Source organism: Mustela nivalis, assembly GCF_964662115.1.
Source record: "Mustela nivalis genome assembly, chromosome: 5".
Classification (NCBI taxonomy): Eukaryota; Metazoa; Chordata; class Mammalia; order Carnivora; family Mustelidae; genus Mustela; species Mustela nivalis.
The window spans coordinates 69,965,783-69,984,896 of record NC_139024.1 but is presented as its reverse complement, the minus strand read 5'-3'; the positions used below and the strand labels follow the sequence as shown (position 1 = coordinate 69,984,896).

General features: G+C 38.4%; 1 protein-coding gene across 9 annotated transcripts in view; it reads left to right on the top strand.

Moving 5' to 3' along the window:
* Positions 1-19,114, top strand: part of L3MBTL3 (L3MBTL histone methyl-lysine binding protein 3) — a 112,431-nt gene that overhangs the window by 85,304 nt on the left and 8,013 nt on the right. For all 9 annotated transcript variants that reach the window (XM_082731205.1, XM_082731197.1, XM_082731200.1 and 6 more), the window contains one exon: positions 9,331-9,410. In XM_082731205.1, the coding sequence (XP_082587331.1) occupies positions 9,331-9,410 (80 nt within the window). The remainder of the gene's footprint in view (positions 1-9,330; positions 9,411-19,114) is intronic.

Genomic DNA, 19,114 nt, shown 5'->3' with positions numbered 1-19,114 from the left:
GTGTTCTCTGGCCCCTCTTGCCCATCTCTGCCAGGCTCGTTTTTAAACTTAATGCTTTAACCACTGTGGTTCTCAGTCATCCTTTGCTCTCTGCCTAAAGCCTCCAGGTCTGTCGTCTCCTAGCTCATCTCTCATTTTGCAGGCTTCAAGTTCATATCATTCCCTTGGGGAAGCTTTATCTTATCTGCTGGAGTGTAGTTCAGGTTCCTCATTATGCTCCTTCACAGCACACAGCCCGATGACGCTGTCGGTTTCAGTTATATACTTCTGAGTCTGTGTACTTTGCTTGACAGTAAGTTCCATAAAGGCTGGGGCTACATCTTCTCTGGTTCTCCGACACCCCAGCACAGAACATGCTACCTGGCACCCAGTAAGGATGCAAGGTGACCTCAAAACATCCACCAGCCTTCAAAGGAGACAGATCAGTTATATAATCTAAGAGGCAACTGCTGTATGAACTTTTTGTTCTGGTGAAACAGCTACATTCTTCAATGTTGTAAGGTCTCCACACTGGGTATCTATTAAATGACTAGATGAACCCCCAATACTGGTATACATACTAGCACTCTTTTATAAATTTGGCAGTGCTTCCCAAAATGCTGTTGTTTTAATTCCTGTCCCACATAGGAAATGCTACCTTTTTCATTCTCTACAGGAAATGAAATTTTCATTTCATATACCGCAGAAATGACAGCATTTATAGGGCAAAGGGAGTGAATGGGGCCGCCTCTTATGACCAGATGGGGGCACTTGTAAGCAGGGACTCAGGGTATCCTGGCTGGTAAGCTCCGCCCCACATTAAGATGGCTTCCCTGTGAGTCCTTTTATAGCTGTGTTAAATATTTTTTTTTAAAGATTTTATTTATTTATTTGACAGACAGAGATCACAAGTAGGCAGAGAGGCAGGCAGAGAGAGAGAGAGAGAGGGAAGCAGGCTCCCTGCTGAGCAGAGAGCCCGACGTGGGGCTCGATCCCAGGACCCTGAAATCATGACCTGAGCCGAAGGCAGCGGCTTAACCCACTGAGCCACCCAGGCGCCCCAGCTGTGTTAAATATTTTGATCTGTTTTCCTACAGCAGTGCATCAAACCCAAAAGGATGGTTGGGTTATGTGAATTCCTGATGTGTATTTAGATAGAAATGTGAGTCTGCAATCCTTTTCCAGTTAGCCAATGATTCCTCGGACGTGTAGGGAGTGTCTGCGTTGTGCCTAGTGTTCTCGTTGAGATGTTTCCCTCACTTGGGAGAGCGACAGCAGTGTCCCTGCCCTCACAGCACTCCTCGCCACAAGATGGTGAGTCAGGGGCTTTCCCAGTCCAGTCAGGGGCCAACTTTTCCCGGAGACTGGGACCTGAAGTCTCTGCATGTCTACCACTGAGTAAAAGTATGTGTGTATTTCCTCTACATCTTAATAAACCTGGGTTTCAAACTTTGTTTTGCATCAGACTCATCAGATGTTTGTTAAAATGCAGCTTTCAAAATACCATCTCCAGAGTTAACAGATTCAAGAAGTATAAGGTGCATCCCATTTCATTTTTAACAAGCACTCCCAGGAGATGGATGCAAGTGATCTTGACACTAGGCTTAGAGAATTATTATTCAGTATAAAGACCCCTCTCTGGAGTAATAATTCACAGTGTGTTACCCATCAGAGAACATCGGCATCTATCCCACATAGGCTCATTTTCGTGAAATCTACCCTACAGCTGCTTGTAATTGTGTTTCTAAATTAGGTGCTATCTCTATTAAAAATCGTGGAATGCTCTAAGCTCCCATTTTGTTTAAGCCTGCTTAGACATAACCACAGAAACACAGTAAAACATGTTTTAAATATCTGCTAAATGCTTGTGTTACCTTGCAGGGCAAAAGCCCATTGCTAATCTAAAGCCAGTGAAAAATTTCAGTCTGTTCAGCTCATTAGAGGCCATTAAAATGGCTTCTCAAGTTGTAGGACCAGTGTTTCTGCTCAGAATTACAGAGAGCAGTTGTAGGAATTGCAACTATTAATCTGATTTATATTTCTAGGATGAATCCGATTTGCCAGTCACTCCAAGAGCTAGTCTGCACACTTGAGAAGGGCTCTATTAAACAGATGGAACACAAGCTAACAGAAATATGAAACTATAAGCATACAAAAATCTCTTTACTTTGCAGAACTGCAAGATCAAAGAGAGTAACATTAATTTAGAGCCAGAAGTTCTAAAAGATTACAAATGCTAATTAAGAATCTTTTGGAACTTTGTTTTGCTTTTTGAGGCTTTCTGAGCCTGAGGGTTTGTTGTTGGAATTGGAGAAAGTCCCTTTTGATGACTAGGCATTACCTGCCCTGTAAAGCCTGTTTCCTCTGTCAGCAGACTGCCAGATATGGATCAGGAGTGGTGCAAGCTTAAAAATATTCCAGCTTCTGGGAACCTGAGTCAAATCTGTGTGGTTGTTTGTGTGCACCAAAGAGAAGCTCAGTTTTAGTTAAAACACTCACAGTTCTTTTTTTTGTTTTTGTTTTTAAGATTTTATTTATTTATTTGACAGAGAGCAGGATCACAAGTAGGCAGAGAGGCAGGCAGAGGGAGAGGGGGAAGCAGGCTCCCTGCTGAGCAGTGAGCCCAATGAGGGCCTCAACCCCAGGACCCCAGGATCATGACTTGAGCCAAAGGCAGAGGCCCAACCCACTGAGCCACCCAGGTGCCCCAACACTCACAGTTCTTATGCCGACCACTGGGACACCAAGGCAATCATTCGAGTGTTAAGGAAGCGATGACTCTGTTGTTGTATGTCTGTGAAGTCGGGGGAACAATACTGAACTGGGTTTTATTTTATTCCCTTGAACAGCACTAATTCCTGACTCAGATGACTCTTATATATAGTAGAAAAGCAACAACATCTGTTTACTTTTCTTCGACAACGTAAAAGCTGTGCAGTCTTGATCTTCTTATAATATGTGGTCTTTGTTCCCCAACGCTCACCTCATTGGTTAGGGCTTTACATTTTATAAGAGGATTGATCAGTTAATTGCTGAATTAGTTTTTCTGGGGGTCTTTCCTTGGCATTTGATAATATCCACTGTTTTGTCTCATTGTATTACTTTTCTTCATTAACATGTTTTTTATGCTAAATGCTAATTTATTGGGCTTATTAATCAAAATCTTTTATTTTTAGACATTAGATAAATAGTAAACCATGTCTCCCTCCCTTAGGCCGTGTTTATGAAGACAATATTAAAACCACTGGTAGGGGGGTGCCTGAGTGGCTCAGAGGGTTAAGCCACTGCCTTTGGCTCGGGTCATGATCTCAGGGTCCTGGGATCGAGCCCCACATCGGGCTCTCTGCTCAGCGGGGAGCCTGCTTCCTCCTCTCTCTACCTGCCTCTCTGCCTACTTGTGATCTCTCTCTGTCAAATAAATAAATAAAAATCTTAAAAAAAAAAAAAAACACTGCTAGGTGTGGCTGGGTGGCTCAGTCAGTTAAGCATCTGACTCTTGATTTTGGCTCAGGATTTGATCTCAGAGCTGTGATCTCGGGGTCCTGAGATTGAGCCCCATGTGGAGCTCTGTGCTCAGTGGGGAGTCTGCCTATCTCTCTCTCTGCCTCTGCCCCCACATGCATGCACTTGCTTGCTCTCTCTTGCATGCCCACCTCCCTCCTCTCTCTGTCTCTCTCTCTAAAATAAATAAATAAACCTTTAAGATGGGATTGGGAGGGAGACAAACCATACGTGACTCTTAATCTCAGAAAACAAACTGAGGGTTGGATGGGAGAAGGGGGGTGGGGTTATGGACATTGGGGAGGGTATGTGCTATGGTGAGTGCTGTGAAGTGTGTAAACCTGGTGATTCACAGACCTGTACCCCTGGGGATAAAAATATATTATATGTTTATAAAAAATAAAAGACTATTCAGATGTTAACCATAGACGTAAAAGTTTTAATGTGACTTGTTTCATTTGCCATCTTTTCTGAGTCCTTTTGAAGAGGATGTGCTGAGGCTGTGCGTGCTCGCTCTCCTCTTCATTTGTAGGAGGCATTTGGAGACACCTCAAGTAATCTTTTATAATTCCTCTAAAGTATAAACCCAGAGATTCTCTTTATTGGATTTTTTTTTTCCTGTGAGTGACCTCAGCCCAGAAATTTAGCCAAAAAAAAAAAAAAAAAAAAAGAATTTGCTTCCTCTAAAGTATAAACCCGGAGATTCTCTTTATTGCATTTTTTTTTTCCTGTGAGTGACCTCAGCCCAGAAATTTAGCAAAAAAAAAAAAAAAAGAATTTGCTGGGGGCATGCAAAAAAGACCTTTTCACATTCAACACAGAAATGCCTGTATTTTTTTATAGGGCCCTCAGCCCTCACTGCTGCAGTCACTGTGTTGCCTCTTGTTACGAGGGAATACAGGTAACTTTTTAGCTCTAACAAAAACCCCTGTGCGACTAGAATGAGCTGCTGGAGAGAGAGAAGGTGGGGTTATTTCAAGCTAAGAGCCAAACCAAACTCTTGCTGGATTTTGAGGTATAGCTGAAATCCCCGAATTGAAGCAAAGTAATTGTTTCACGTTTTTTCAATATTGTTTTTAACATACTGGGGACTAATGGAAGGATAATTGTCTAGGGATTGTTTTTAAATGAAAAATAAGCAAACTTGAAGAAATGTAGCACTTTGCATTCAAATGTATCCTGTTACTATGTATTTACCCTTCTGATGTTTGTTTTGCTAATAATTACCACAAAGTATATTTAGAGTAAGATAGTAAGACATCTAAAACATGATACATAATTACAGAGAAAAAGAGGATGCTGACTCATGTAAGGAATGCATTTTTGCACTCGAGTGGATTTCACTGTCTTAATTAAAAGCCTAAAGAGTATTCTTGAGTAAGATTTAAGCTGTGGTTATATTTCAATTCAGACTAAAGAAATATTGAAATAAATTGGTACTTGAAAATTCTAAAACTTCAAGAGAAATCGCTGTATTACTCGTCCTTTTCTAGGGGTTTTTTACCCACATTAGCTCACTTAATTTTCACAGTGCCTTATATGGGGCTAGGTGCTATTATTACATCATCATTCAAAAATGTAGAACCTCTCTTGGTTACAGTACACAACTAGTCAATAGCAGACCCAGATTACAGTCCAGGCCATCTGGCTGCAGTCTGGCTCATAACTTTTTCTAAAAGTTGTTTTAAAACTTGAAAAAAACAGGTGACAGTAGGTGATTTTATCCCAAAATGTAAGTAATTCTTTTTTTTATAAATTTATTTATTTATTTTCAGAAAAACAGTATGCATTATTTTTTCACCACACCCAGTGCTCCATGCAATCTGCACCCTCCATAATACCCACCACCCGGTACCCCAACCTCCCCCCACCTCCGCTGCCACTTCAAACCCCTCAGATTGTTTTTCGGAGTCCATAGTCTCTCATGGTTCACCTCCCCTTCCAATTTCTCCCAACTCCATTCTCCTCTCTAATACCCCTTGTCCTCCGTGCTATTTGTTATGCTCCACAAATAAGTGAGACCATATGATAATTGACTCTCTCTGCTTGACTTATTTCACTCAGCATCATCTCTTCCAGTCCCGTCCATGTTGCTACAAAAGTTGGGTATTCGTCCTTTCTGATGGAGGCATAGTACTCCATAGTGTATATGGACCACATCTTCCTTATCCATTCGTCCGTTGAAGGGCATCTTGGTTCTTTCCATAGTTTGGTGACCGTGGCCATTGCTGCTATAAACATTGGGGTATAGATGGCCCTTCTTTTCACAACATCTGTATCTTTGGGGTAAATACCCAGGAGTGCAATTGCAGAGTCAATTCTTAAATAGTAGAAGCTGCCATTGATCATGCTCCTGCTTCTGTGTCTGGCTGGAGGCAGCATTTTCTATTCATTATTTTATTGAGTCTCAAAATGCCGTTGAGGAAAAGGATTTATTACCCTCATTTTACAGATGATACAGCTGGGAAGTAGGGAAGTTAAGTAACTTGGTGAAGATCATTTAGAACTAAGTAGCAGAACTGATGTTGGATCGAGGTCTGTTTACTTCCAGAGACCATCTACGTGACCACTCCATGTTCTGATTCCCTATACCCCTGTCCCCTGCTCCTTCCTAAATGAAATTTTTGGCACTGGAAAGTGTTGATCAAGGGGAGAAAATAGAAGTGTTTTTCTGTTCAGCAAAACTGAACTACTAAAACACAACATCAAAATACTTGGTTGTCTTTTTTTAAAGAAATCTGTCAAGAAGCATATCAGTACCATATTCCAGAGCGTATTATAAAGTTATCACAGAGTTGAAGCATTCTGATAATAAACATTTTTTTTGTCTTTAATTGGAAGATCTGTGCCGCTAGAAAAACTCTGTGCTTAGGAAATTGAAATTCTAGATCAAGGATTTCATTTTTGCGCAGAGGAAGAAACCCATCATGGCACCCCTTTGAGTAAGAATTGGCCATGAAACCCCTCACCTTGTAGGAGGGAGAAATATTGGTTGCCCAAATGAGAGACCAATTTTTATTTTAAATAAAATACAAAACAAATAAAAATGAGTCAGATTCTTCATGCCCAACCTTGTCACTAGAAGACAGGTAGACTGTTTCCTGGAGAAATGCAAGGGTAAAAACCAGCTAATAATTAAATCTGATTATGGATTTTGGTGTCAGTAAGACCTGGTGTTATACTTGTCCTACAAATTTGACATTATCCTCTTAAGTTTCAGTGGCTATAAGAACAGAATCTTCTTCCAGCAATTATTATGAAACATTGGACATGTAAAGATCTCAAACAGCCTTTGGTGCATAGTGTGTTCTTGTAACTTTTCTTATTGTTAACTGCTCCCACATTTCTAGATGTGCTTAATCTAGATTAAGTGGTTCTCTTCAGTGGTTCTGTTCATCCATTTATTTAATAATGCTTATTCTAGTAGACTGCTCAGGTGAACCCACTGCCCTACCCCTCCAACTTCCTAGCTCAATGACATACCATGTAAAACCCCATAGGGGTGTAGTCACTTTTAATTTTAAGGAATTAGCAGAATCAATCTATTAATTGGAAATGAAACATTCAGTAGACATTTCTTCCAGAATCCTTTACTTGAATTGTGTTTGGCAAAGAGGAATATTCATGTTTATATATTCCCAAGTTTATATGGGTTCAGTTTAATGACATATTGTGAGTTGCAGTAGGGAAAATGGAAACTGAATAAGCTTCTGTAATGCAGCTAAATAAATAATAGAAAAACAGATGGCTTCCATTTTGCTTCTCTGGGGATGGATTACAGCAGATTCAGCCCTAAAGAAACTTTCTGGGTCAGAGGTCTTATTTTCCTTTTCCATCTCCATTCTCTCCAATCAGATGGTCCTCGTCTTCCATTTCATGAGATAAATCATTGACATTGTATTTGGGCATAAGAATACAATAGGACTTGGCTCATATTTAAGTCTTCTATCTTTATTTTAACAAAACTTACTTTAAAGGAATGTTGTGCTTTATTAAAACCACAAAAATATGAAACTTATTAGTGGACAATTCTGATCCTGAAAATGAAAATATTTGAAAAATTCTGAGACTTAATTTTAGCCTTCGATCTCAGTTTTTCTTTCTTTTTCTTTTTTTTTTTTTTTCTTTTAACCATTCATTAGAGCTTTTAGGAAATCTACAATAGCTAATTAGGAATTATTGACTCTGAAAAAAGGCCAACTTTAGTTATATCACTATAATACGACTTTTTTTCTCATATTAAGATGGTTGTGCACAAACAACTTTTCAGTAGTCAAACTACTGGGATAGACTTGTGGACTCAGAATATTATTTCTAAATTTATTATTAAACAAGTTCAGAAGTTCATAGAAGCTGATTTTAACATAGGAAGCTGATTTTAGCATGTTGTAATTACCACATGTAGCTCCAGCACAGTTTTTACAGAGAAGACAGTTTTCAATTAATGTCATCAGTTAATGTCCTTCTCCAGTTATCAGTGATATTCTTATTTTTCCCCATATTTCCATATCCACATTTTATGGAGAAATGATTATCTCTCCATAATCATTTAATTGGTTGCACTTAGAAGGAGATCTGTTTATATTTTGTAGTAACAGTGGTTTGTCCCCATTCTCAAATGAGCAAGTTTTCTTCAGCATTTGTGCTAAGTTGTTTTTAGCATGAACTTATTAGCCAGGGAGCACAGATCTCAATGAAATTTCACATGTGTCCATGGAAATGATCTTTCTAAGAAATAGTGAACATGTATTTATGGCATACTTACTATGTTTGAATTGTTGTGTTAAATTATCATCATTCAAGTGGAGAATAAATTAGTGCCTTTGTAATTAAGATCACACATCTTCTTTATATTTTCTTGGGATACTTGGTTTCAAATGTGTTACCTTTTTTCTTAAAACTTTACAGTAGAAGTATGGTCTGGATCTTTCAGAAACTCATAAAGGTGACAATACATGAGAAACAGTAGGACATCATAAATGCAGAGTATTATAAGGCATTGAAGTGTGTAAACCAGGGATCATAACCTCGACAATACCAGGAAATTGGAGATTGGGGTGTATTTTAAACTCTGGGAGTGGAAAAATTAGGTTGAAAAATTTTAAATACTTGAAATTCAGCTTTAAAGAAAATAGAAGTAGTCTGTGCTTGGTTCCCTTTAATGCCTTTTTTGTCCCTGACTTAAGGGTAAAGCTGTGAATTAAGATTGTAATGATTCCATTGCATTTTGGAGCATTTCGGCATGCTTAGATTAGCATCGGGTCATTCCTGGTCAAAAAGAGTTGGAATCAGTTCAGCCTACACATTTGACCTAAGCCAGGAAAAGCTTCCTAGAATTGAGTTTGATTCTCCTGGGCCAATCTCAGGCTCAAGCGCAAATCCCAGAGCTGAGTATAATATAAATGCTACTTGATTAAATGGTCTGGACTTTCAAAATGTTTTCTTTCCTTACATTGTAGCTTTACTGTACAGTAAAGTAAAATTCTTCATGAATACATGTCCCAGTGTGAAGTTGAGTTATTCGATAGCTGAATTTGACAGAAAAGTTCACCTTAATAGCATTCTTAGCTTTAAAAATCTTTCTGAACTGTAAATCAAAATTGGTAATGAAGAAAATGGATGTTTATAGATGTTTTAGTAGGAATTGCTTCTTCGTAGAACTGAAAATCCTTTCAAACATTTTAGTGGTTTTAAGTGGTTCATGTGTTTTTTTCATTGTTTTGTTTTGTTGATCTTTTAAAGTTTCAAGTATTTATCACTTACTTACCTGTCACAGTTGCTGAGATGCAATGCTGAACTATTCTTTAAAGTGCATCAATTACAAAATATTGATACACCTGTTTTTCTCAGAGACCAGCATGCTGATGATGTCAAGGAGGACTTTGAAGAGCGGACAGACAGTGAAATGAGGACGTCGCAGGAAGCCAGAGGTAGCCATAATAATCTCATTGTATTGATGGGTATTACTACTAATACTCAACTATCAGACTTGACTAGAGTATAGTAGCCACTTCTGTATTAAAGATAAACTTTATTAAGTTGGTTTATTCAGTTATAACAGGCTCTAAAACTTTATTGTTCAGGATAAAGGTATAGTTGACCTTGTGCAACATGGGTTTGAACTGTGTAGGTCCACTCACACATGGCCTTTTTTTTTTTCCCCCAGTAAATACAGTACAGTCCTATAAGTGTATTTTCTCTTCTTTATGATTTCCTTAATAGTGTTTTCTTTTCTCTAACTCACTGTATTATAAGAATACAGTATTGGATACATATAATAAGTGTAGGTAATAGTATAACCTATAATAAGTATAATGTTATCGCTGAGGCTTCTGGTCAACAATGGGCTAATAGTAGTTACATTTGGGGGGAATCAAAAGTTATACAGATTAAAAAAAAAAGTTCTACACAGACTTTTGACTGACTGTACAGAGTTTGGTGCCGCTAACCCTTGCATTGTTCAAGGTCAACTATAGTATGTAATTCATAGTGACATGGATTCATTTGTGACCTATATTTATAGTCTCTTTGACATATCTGTGCAATATTATATATAAAATTTGGGCAGCATTCTATTTGGTTCTTGTGATGTATTTTCTATGGTATTGTTGATGTCATTTCCTTCATATGTTTAAAACTCACCTCAGAATGTGTATTGAAATCCAAAGGGAATTAATATGGTCTTAGTCTAACACCACAGAATGAAAAGAAAATCATTTGAACAAATGTTTTAAGTTGTATCGGAGAAAGTGATTTGTCTTCCATCTTTGCTAAAAACACATTACAGTGGCTTAACTAAGTAATGAAGTGGTACTGACGGTTGGTATGGATTGTATTTATGACTTACACATATTATTTTTTTTATGAGAAAATGTAAGCCTGATTGGGATTTTAATGATCTCCCTGGAGGCTTTGCTTTTTCATATGAATTTTTTGGTTTAGATTATCATATGAGATTTGAGAACGGCATCTAAGGACTGTTTGTCTGCAGTGACCTGTTCCATAAGGGATGGCTTCATTTCCATATCTGATTTTTAGAAAGTAGTAACCTGTGATTATTTTAAAGGTTACATTCACTGCTGTCTTCATCATGTTCTGTTGTATTTAATTTAACACCACATACAAACCCTACAGATGGCCAGGGTTTGAATCTCTGCTCTGCCACCTGCTCACTGTGTGATTTTGGACATGTCACTGAGCACCTCTCCCTGCTTCTGGTTCCTTATCTACCCAGAAGCCTAATGATGGTAACTCCCTCCTCAGGTTGTCATGACGATTAAGTGCTTCTGTCAGTTGTTTCAAACAGTGCCTGGCACATAGTAAGTGCTGTGCAAGTGTTTGATTATTTTAAATGTTTCTGGCCATTTAGAAAGGAAGAAAAACATTTATGAGGATTTTTGTCATCAAGGTACATTGGACTCTCAGATGAAGGTCTCTCTGAAGAGGGTCTTTCTTTGTGAATGGCGGTTAAGATCACAGCCTTCATTCCTCTCAGTGGTACACCTCGCTCTGGGCTTCAGTTTCCTCCTGTGTAAGATTAATGTAGTCCTAACATAGCCATGTCATTAGCTTATCGTGAGGATTAAATGCCCCAGTGGCTAAAGTATTAGCTGGTGGTAGTAGTAGAGTAGTAGTATTGTGGAAGACGTGTTTATTGCATGGAATTCTGTCATCATTGGAAATCCAGATAGAAGCAGAATAGAATCTTCTAGACTCTGAACTTTTTGAGGGAGTAATACTTTGGTAAACTTTTCAGTCGGTTCCTAACTTTGATCCATTTAACTTTTATTGGATTTGCTGAGCTGATTTTGATTATTTTTTTTCTGGAAATCATCTGGAAAATTACTATTCTCTTAATAGCGAATTTGGCTTGATTAACATACAATATGCATGGTGTTCTCTCTTTGTCTTTTCAAACTTTATGTATTTTTGTCCTGTTTTTCTTGATTTGAATTACCTCAGTTTTTCTGTTTTATTCTCTCTGGAAACATTACTAGGATTCATATATAACTCTTAATTATTATTCTCACCTGCAAAACCTGTAGTTCAATATGCATATTAAAAATACTGTCTTATTTTTTGTTAGTGAAAGGGAGAGAGCCTCATAAAATAAGTTGCTTTGAGAATTTTTGCACATACGTTCCTAAGTGAGATTTGACAATTAGTATCTCATCCATTTTAAGCCTCTTAAAATGAATTTGATAACTTTCCTTCATTATCAGAGTTTTGAAACATTTTCTATAAAGCTTTCACAAAACTAATTTCATCTGTAGTAAAATCATGCTATGATTGCCAGCTGGTCTTTAAACCCAGGAAACTTCTTTCGGTTGTAATTTTGGTTATGACTTGTGCTCTATTCTCTCTGTTGACTGGTAATACCTATTATTCTTGAGTTAGACCCAGGGGATTATATTTATATTCAAAGTATTTAACAGTTGGTTTGGCATTCAACTTTGCATAAGATAGTTAAAATTAACAGTGGTATTAGTACTGGAGGAGAGTTTTGGATGTTCTCCACTATAGCAAGAGTTACCCTTAGTTGCTGGATCTTATGAAGTCCAGTTAAGAGCCTGGCTGCCTTGTGGGAGGGTGGGATTGGAATGGGGGAGGGGGAGCTTTGTACCAACCAATAGAGAAGTATTTTAGGGTTTTTTTTGTTTTTGGTTTGGCTTTTGTTTGATAGGAAGAACAAGCATGGTGAGGGGAAATCGGCGAGAGGGGGGTGGAATCTTTAAGCAGGCTCTACACCCAGCACAGGGCCCAGTGTGGGCTCCATCACATGACCCTGAGATAATGACCTGAGCCAAAATCAAGAGTCAGACACTTAACCAACTGAGCCACCTAGGTACCCCAGTATTTTAGTATCTTCACAATCTCTCTATATATATGATGTTCTAAGCATCTTTAGCAAGTTGGAATATCTTACATAGCTTCTTGCTCTGCCAAGTCTACTACTTACCACCTTTAACACGAATTTTAACAGCAGTGGTTTTTATTTCCCTTCAGTTCCCTGCATTGGCTTGTTCTTTTTCACAGCCTGCTTTTGTTTTGTCGAGGTCCTATCCCCTTGGACCTCACTAAAATCACAAAATTCTTCTGTCCATAAATCAGTGCTCCTCTTCTGAGGTTTTATAGAACTTTTTGTCAGAGGCCCCGTGGTGATTGTTTTCTATTTTAACATTTTTGAGTCCAGAGAATTTTTCTAGGTCTTTTGTGAAGAACACTTACCCCTCAGTGGTCCCATTTGGGTGCTGGAAGAATTCCTCTTGCAAACCTGAGCCTGGGGGTCAGGTAGATAATACTGCACTTTGGGTCCACATTCTTGAGCCTAGTAAAGGTTCACCAGGGATCATTCCTAATTCTGTCCTTCCAGTGGTGGAAGGAGCCCTTCCCAAAAGTAGTGCGCTGCGTGGTGGTGCAAAGGGGGAGAGGAAGCCCCGTGCAGTGTGTGTATTATTTAGGGTAGAGGAGACTTGAAAGAAGCCACCCTAAGATTCTTTAAAAGGCCAGTAGGATTTAAGACTCAGCAGGCCCATGAGAACTATTTTGCTTGGAGTCATGGAGCAAATTGATATTTAAAAAAAAAACCAAAATAAAACTTTCTCCTGAAAAAAAAAAAAACAACTCTCTCCATCCTCTGTTTCTTTAGTTAGTTCAAGTTAATTCCATGCAATATAGGTAATTCTGAGCCCTCTCTTTTTATGATTCTTACCATACAACTGAATTTGACCTTTGGGAAGTTTAACTGAATATAATTTATCACTTTTTCTCCTTTCTTCCTTGCCTCCCCCCTTTTTTTTGGACTTCTGTCTTTTTTACCTTAAAAGAAAAGAAATAACTCATTCCTATCATTGTAGGAAAGCCCATTAATAAAGGATTCTATGACCTGGCCTTCAAGTTTAAACTCTTGTACTCCTGGGAAAGGTATAGTTTTGTTTTCTTTCCTGCAAGCCTTCTTTCTCATGGGTGGCTGATATGCAGAAAGAATTGAATTCTATTTCATAATGTGCTAAATTCTCACTTGAAGAGTCAGGCTTGCTTTTTGCCTCCCTAGCAGTTGGTTTTTGGTTTTTTTTTTTTTTTTTTTGGTTGTTAACCTTGAAATGATCCTCAAATATCTTTCAGCCTGAGTTAAGTGTTCTGGAGCTAATCTCATCTCCATTCCTTGATGCTGTGATCCATTTATCTTACCCAATCACTCTTATTGTTCATCTTTTTATATTTAGTCACCAGTTAGTAGCTCCATTTAAATTTTTTTTTTTTTTTTTTTTTGGACAGATGTATTCCTTTTCTTCTGGCCTTATTCTTTTCCCATTAGGAGCCTATTTTATAGACTCATGGAATATTAGCCTCAAAGGGTATTGACTCCTTTTCATTTTTGCTTTTTATATCCCATACAGTCTCAGTAATTTGCCTTTCTTTCAAAATAGAGATAATTTCTCCCGTTTGCTGAGTCGTTCCTGTACGTCAGACACTGGGATAAGCATTTTAAAAATATCATGTGATCCTTACAACAGTCTTGTAACTTTGACTTCACCGAAATTATAGAACTAGTCAGTGGTAGAGCATGAATTGGAGTCCACGTGTATCAGACTTTTAAGCTCACCCTCTTGACCATGACCCTCTCCTCTGTATTAGGAGGCAAAAGATCCAGGGTCACTGTCTGATGCTGTCCCTCTTCACAGAGTGGCTTTGGGTGTCAGGCTTCTGTTTCCTCACCTTAGGGATAGTTACCTCCTAGCACTGTTTTGAAACTAAAATGAAGCAAGACAGTTGGAGCTTTTGGTCTCACTTCTGTCTCTGACTTAAAGGGCTTCTAGAAATGAGTCAGGCAAGAGGTCAGTGGTAACGTAATGCTATCAGCTTTTTGATGTAGTATTCCAGACTTGGAAATAGGAAACCCGCTCAGAGTGGGATCCGAGTCCAAACGCAACAGAGAGGGAGGGCTTCTCCTTTTCTCTAGGACTTGCCCTGTTTGGTCAGCCTACCATACAGTGGTTGCACTGGGTCTTAATGGAATGGTCCTGTGGGAAGCAGGTTCTCATGCTCCACGGAGGTGAGGACGTCACTTTCTACTAGGAGATTTCATGGTTGGTTTACATGATGTTCCCTATACTGAACATTTATTGTCTTGACATCAGAGGATATTTCTTTTACGATCAGCTTTATCAGAAATGACTTCTTCCGGGGGTTAATCTGTGACTTCACATTTTCCTACCTTAAGCCAAATCAGGGATTTTAATACCTATGCTCTCAACCAGATTGACAGACATGGCGGGCAAATTTGCAGTGGCAGGTTTCTGTTTTGGATAACTACATTATTATGGATTGCACTTCATTTCAAGAAAGTCTGCAAGAATATGCTGTCTTGAGAAGTCATTCACAGTTCCCAATACAGTGTCCATGCTGGGCAATTTCCATATGGTAAATCATAATCATAAATAGGAGGCAGACCTCTATTATTCATTCTCTAGGTATCAACCTAGGAAAACTATCCCTCTCTCGATAATTGCCCAGCAGTCATGCAGTAGCTGCCTAACAGATGCAGTAGCAAGAAAACCATACATATTTCCACCAAGTGACTTATCTTAACACTACTGCCACCTAACATTTTCTTGCTTCCGATATTAAGGAAGCCCAGAAATACCCATCCGTGATAGTCACGAAATAGTAAAAGTCAGTTAGACAATTTCCAGACAAAGTATAAAGTTTCCTAATCATATTTCACTTCTGCAAGGATGAGTAAGAACTAGGCTTAGAAATCCTCCCCGGGCTGTGCCCAATGATACAAAACTGAGTAGCAGCGAAGAACTGTGGGAGCACAAAACCAGAAGCCAAAGGGGAGGGGAAACGGGTAAATGTTCATTTCTGGGAACTTTAAAACATACAGAAAACTTTTATAAAAGTGTAATTTACCAGGCAGATAAATAGTTTGAGAAGAGATGGTAAACAGTTTGTGATGGTGGCAGAAATGTCTTCGAGAACAAAGGCTTTGTTTTGTGAAGCACATTGTGTACATTCAGACCTACTCTTCCTTACTAGTGGCACTGAGCCGGCTGCTTGAGCCGAAGCCTTTTGCATTTATTTTAGTCTGATCACATGTTAAAAATAAAAACCTAGAGTCACATTTCTGTGCAACTCAAGGGCTCTGATATACATTCACCTAACTGAAGTTTTCTCTGGTTTTTTGGGTGGGGATCATAGCTAACACTATTATTTTCTGAAGAGATGGGATGTTCTGTGGCTGGGAAATTCTACTTTTGCCCCATTCATCAGAAAACACCACTGGGCCTCAGGACATCATGCAGCATGAAAGAATCAGCAAAAGCAAGGAAAGTCTGAAGTGAAAGATGCGAAGTTTTTATTAGTTTTCGAATGATATGTCTGTCTTAGGCCTCTATAGTTCAGCTTCAAAGACCTGTGAAGCCATCAGAGATTTGGGATCTTTAGGGGTTTTAGTCATTTCTTCTATGGCTCGGTTGTTTTTATTTTATTTTATTATTTTATTTTATTTTTTAAAGATTTTATTTATTTAGTTGACAAACAGAGATCACAAGTAGGCAGAGAGGCAGGCAAAGAGAGAGGGGAAGCAGGCTCCCTGCTGAGCAGAGAGCCCGGTGTGGGGCTCGATCCCAGGACCCTGGGATCATGACCTGAGCCGAAGGCAGAGGTTTAACCCACTGAGCTGCCCAGGCACCCCTCATTTTTTTTTTCTAAAGAGTAATGATGTTAGCAACATTGGAAATGAACTTAATACGATAGCTTTAGGGGGAAATAGAATGGAACTATTGTGAAGGAGGGAAGATTGGCAGGTGTTAATAGAATAGAGACATTTGTATCATAAATGTACCACTTTGGAAAAGACTGACACTTAGGTGGTAAGCAATCGGAGGACAGACAAACCATAAAGTGGGCTCTGTAGTGTCACTCTCCTGTGGAACTGGAAATCTCACCATTTCATACTAGCCTGCCGTGTGAAAGATTTTACAAATACCATATTTCAAATAATTGCTAAACTCTTGGTAGTGTCTGAAATTAAGAAATGTTTTTAAATACCCCATGTTTATGCTAAACAAAAACATCTTGAGCTCTGTGAGAAATTTAAAAAGAATAAAAGAATAAAAAACTGTTACAGTGTTATATGTTTGGCTCATAACCTATTCAGTAGAACAGGATAAGAGCCCAAAACCTCATAATCAGTTATATGAGATTGATTAAAAGAAATGGGGCAAGAGGTACCATGATGGATTTTTTTTTTAAGATTTTATTTATTTATTTATTTGACAGAGAGAGAGAGAGAGAGACAGCAAGGGAGGGAAGACGAGGGGGAATGAGAGAGGGAGATGCAGGCCTCCCGCTGCGCGGGGAGCCCAATGCAGGGCTTGATCCCAGGACCCATGACCCATGATCCCAGGACCATGACCCAAGCCGAAGGCAGACACCCAACAACTGAGCCACCCAGGTGCCCACCATGATGGATTTTTTTAAAAGTATTTGAAGAATTGAAATGTTTCATGTGGGACAGATAAATTTTTCTGTATGAGTTCACTCAGGTGGAACCGGGAACAGAGTGTGTTAACTCCAATAAGAAAGATTTTTTCCCCCTAATAATTACTTTTAAGTTACTTTCTAATATTCAGAACATTTCAAAATTCAGATTAGGCTAGTTTAAGATAAAAGTTATTAAAGAACAACAGTAGGACAATAGGAAATAAATTTTTAAGAAGCTGTGCTACTTAATAATACAACAGAAAACTTCAGGTACAGAGGAATACATTTAACAAAAGATATGCAAGACCTGTAATGAAAATGACAAAAGGTCAAAGAGAACTAGTAAAGAAGTCCCAAAGAAATGGAGCAATATACCTTGTTCTTGGATTGGGGGACTGAATATTGTGAAGGTGTCATTTCTCGGGATCAAATCAGTCTATATTCAGTAGTAATCTACATCTAAATCCTAGCTTTTTTTTTTTTTTTTTGCAAGCCGGTTCTAAATTTTATGTGGAGATGCAAAGAGATAAGGATATTGAAGAAAAACTAGATCACGGACATCAGGACACTTTTAAAGTGGTGGTAAATAAAACCTTGAAGGTCAGCGTAAAGAGACTGGTGCAACAGAGTGGAGAATTTGGACACACATGTTTACGTTAGAGCAGCACTGTATGCAGTGCACTGTGGAAAGGATGGTCTTTTCAGTAAATCGTGTGGGGGATGTAGAACTCCATGTGGAAAAAACCCATTAGGAATGGCAAGCCTTATCTCACCCCATACAAAAATAAAGTTCAGATAGATTGTGAGATAAAACATGAAGTACTCAATGGGAAACAGAGGAGACTAACTTCAGGACCTTGAAGAAAACAACAGAGTTCTTCAGTAGATGTATAAGACTGTATTAAGAGAGTAAAAAAGGAAGGCAAGAGTGGAAGATGTTAATATTTCCAGCAAAGGATTTCTATCCAGAGTATGCATAGATAACTTCTACAAATCAGTAAAAAGAAAAAAGGCAACATGACCCAATGGAAAAAATGGGCATAAAACAGCTTCACAAAGGAGGTTCCCCATTTGGCCAATAAACTTAGGAAAAGATTGTCAACTTCATTAGTCGTCAGGTAAATGCAATTATCACCACAATATGATACCACAGCGAATTCACCAAGATGGTCAAAATGAAGAAGGTGGACGGTGTCCTTGTCCACATGTTCTTGAGGCCATAAAAGATTTGTAACATTCTTACGCTATTAGTAGATGCATATCGTGCAAGTACTTTAGAAAACTGGCAGAATTTTTTAACATTGAATGTACGCAAACTCTGTAAGCTCAAAGTTTCACTTATATATATATATATACATTATATATATATATATATATACACTTATATATATATTATACATATTTATTTATATATATGCATTATATATATGTTTATATAAGAGAAACATATACATATGTTCATGAAAAGACATGGACAAGAATCCTCATAGCAGCACTGTTGATAATAGGCAGAGATTAAGAACAACTCCACTGTCCATTAATTCCAAATTCATTGTGGAATATTCGTAACAATGAAAAACTATACAGCAAAGAGCAGGCAAACTACAACCACAGAAAGCAAGCAATGTGGATGAGTCTCCCAGACATGCTGTTGAGAGAAAGAAGCGAAACACTAAGGTTTTCATCTGAATGTAATTCAGAGGCAGGGTAAAGAGCCTTGGTGTTGGAAGTCAGGAAAGGGGTCACCCTTGCTGGCTGGGGTGTGATTAGAAGGGGGCATAGGGAGGCTCTCAGCATGTTGCCATGTTGTTTCTTGACCCTGGTGTTGGGCACTTGGGTGTGGTCACTTCGTGAAAATTCTTTGAGCGATACAGTATGATTTATCTACATTTCTGTAAATCTTACTCTTCAAAGAAATAAACCTTAAAATATTCTTGGTGATACAAAATAGTTTAAAATTTTCCCAGAGCTACAAAAGCCTAAACTAGGTAACCATTTGGCAAAGATAGTGGAATTGAAGTATCTGAATTATTAACTGTGGGCTGGTGTAGGGGTGGAGGAGAGTCAATGTTAGGGGAGGTGCCTTTCTTCTGATGGGCTTTGAGTAAGTAGTTTTCAGAAAAGATTTATGTTCTAAAGGATC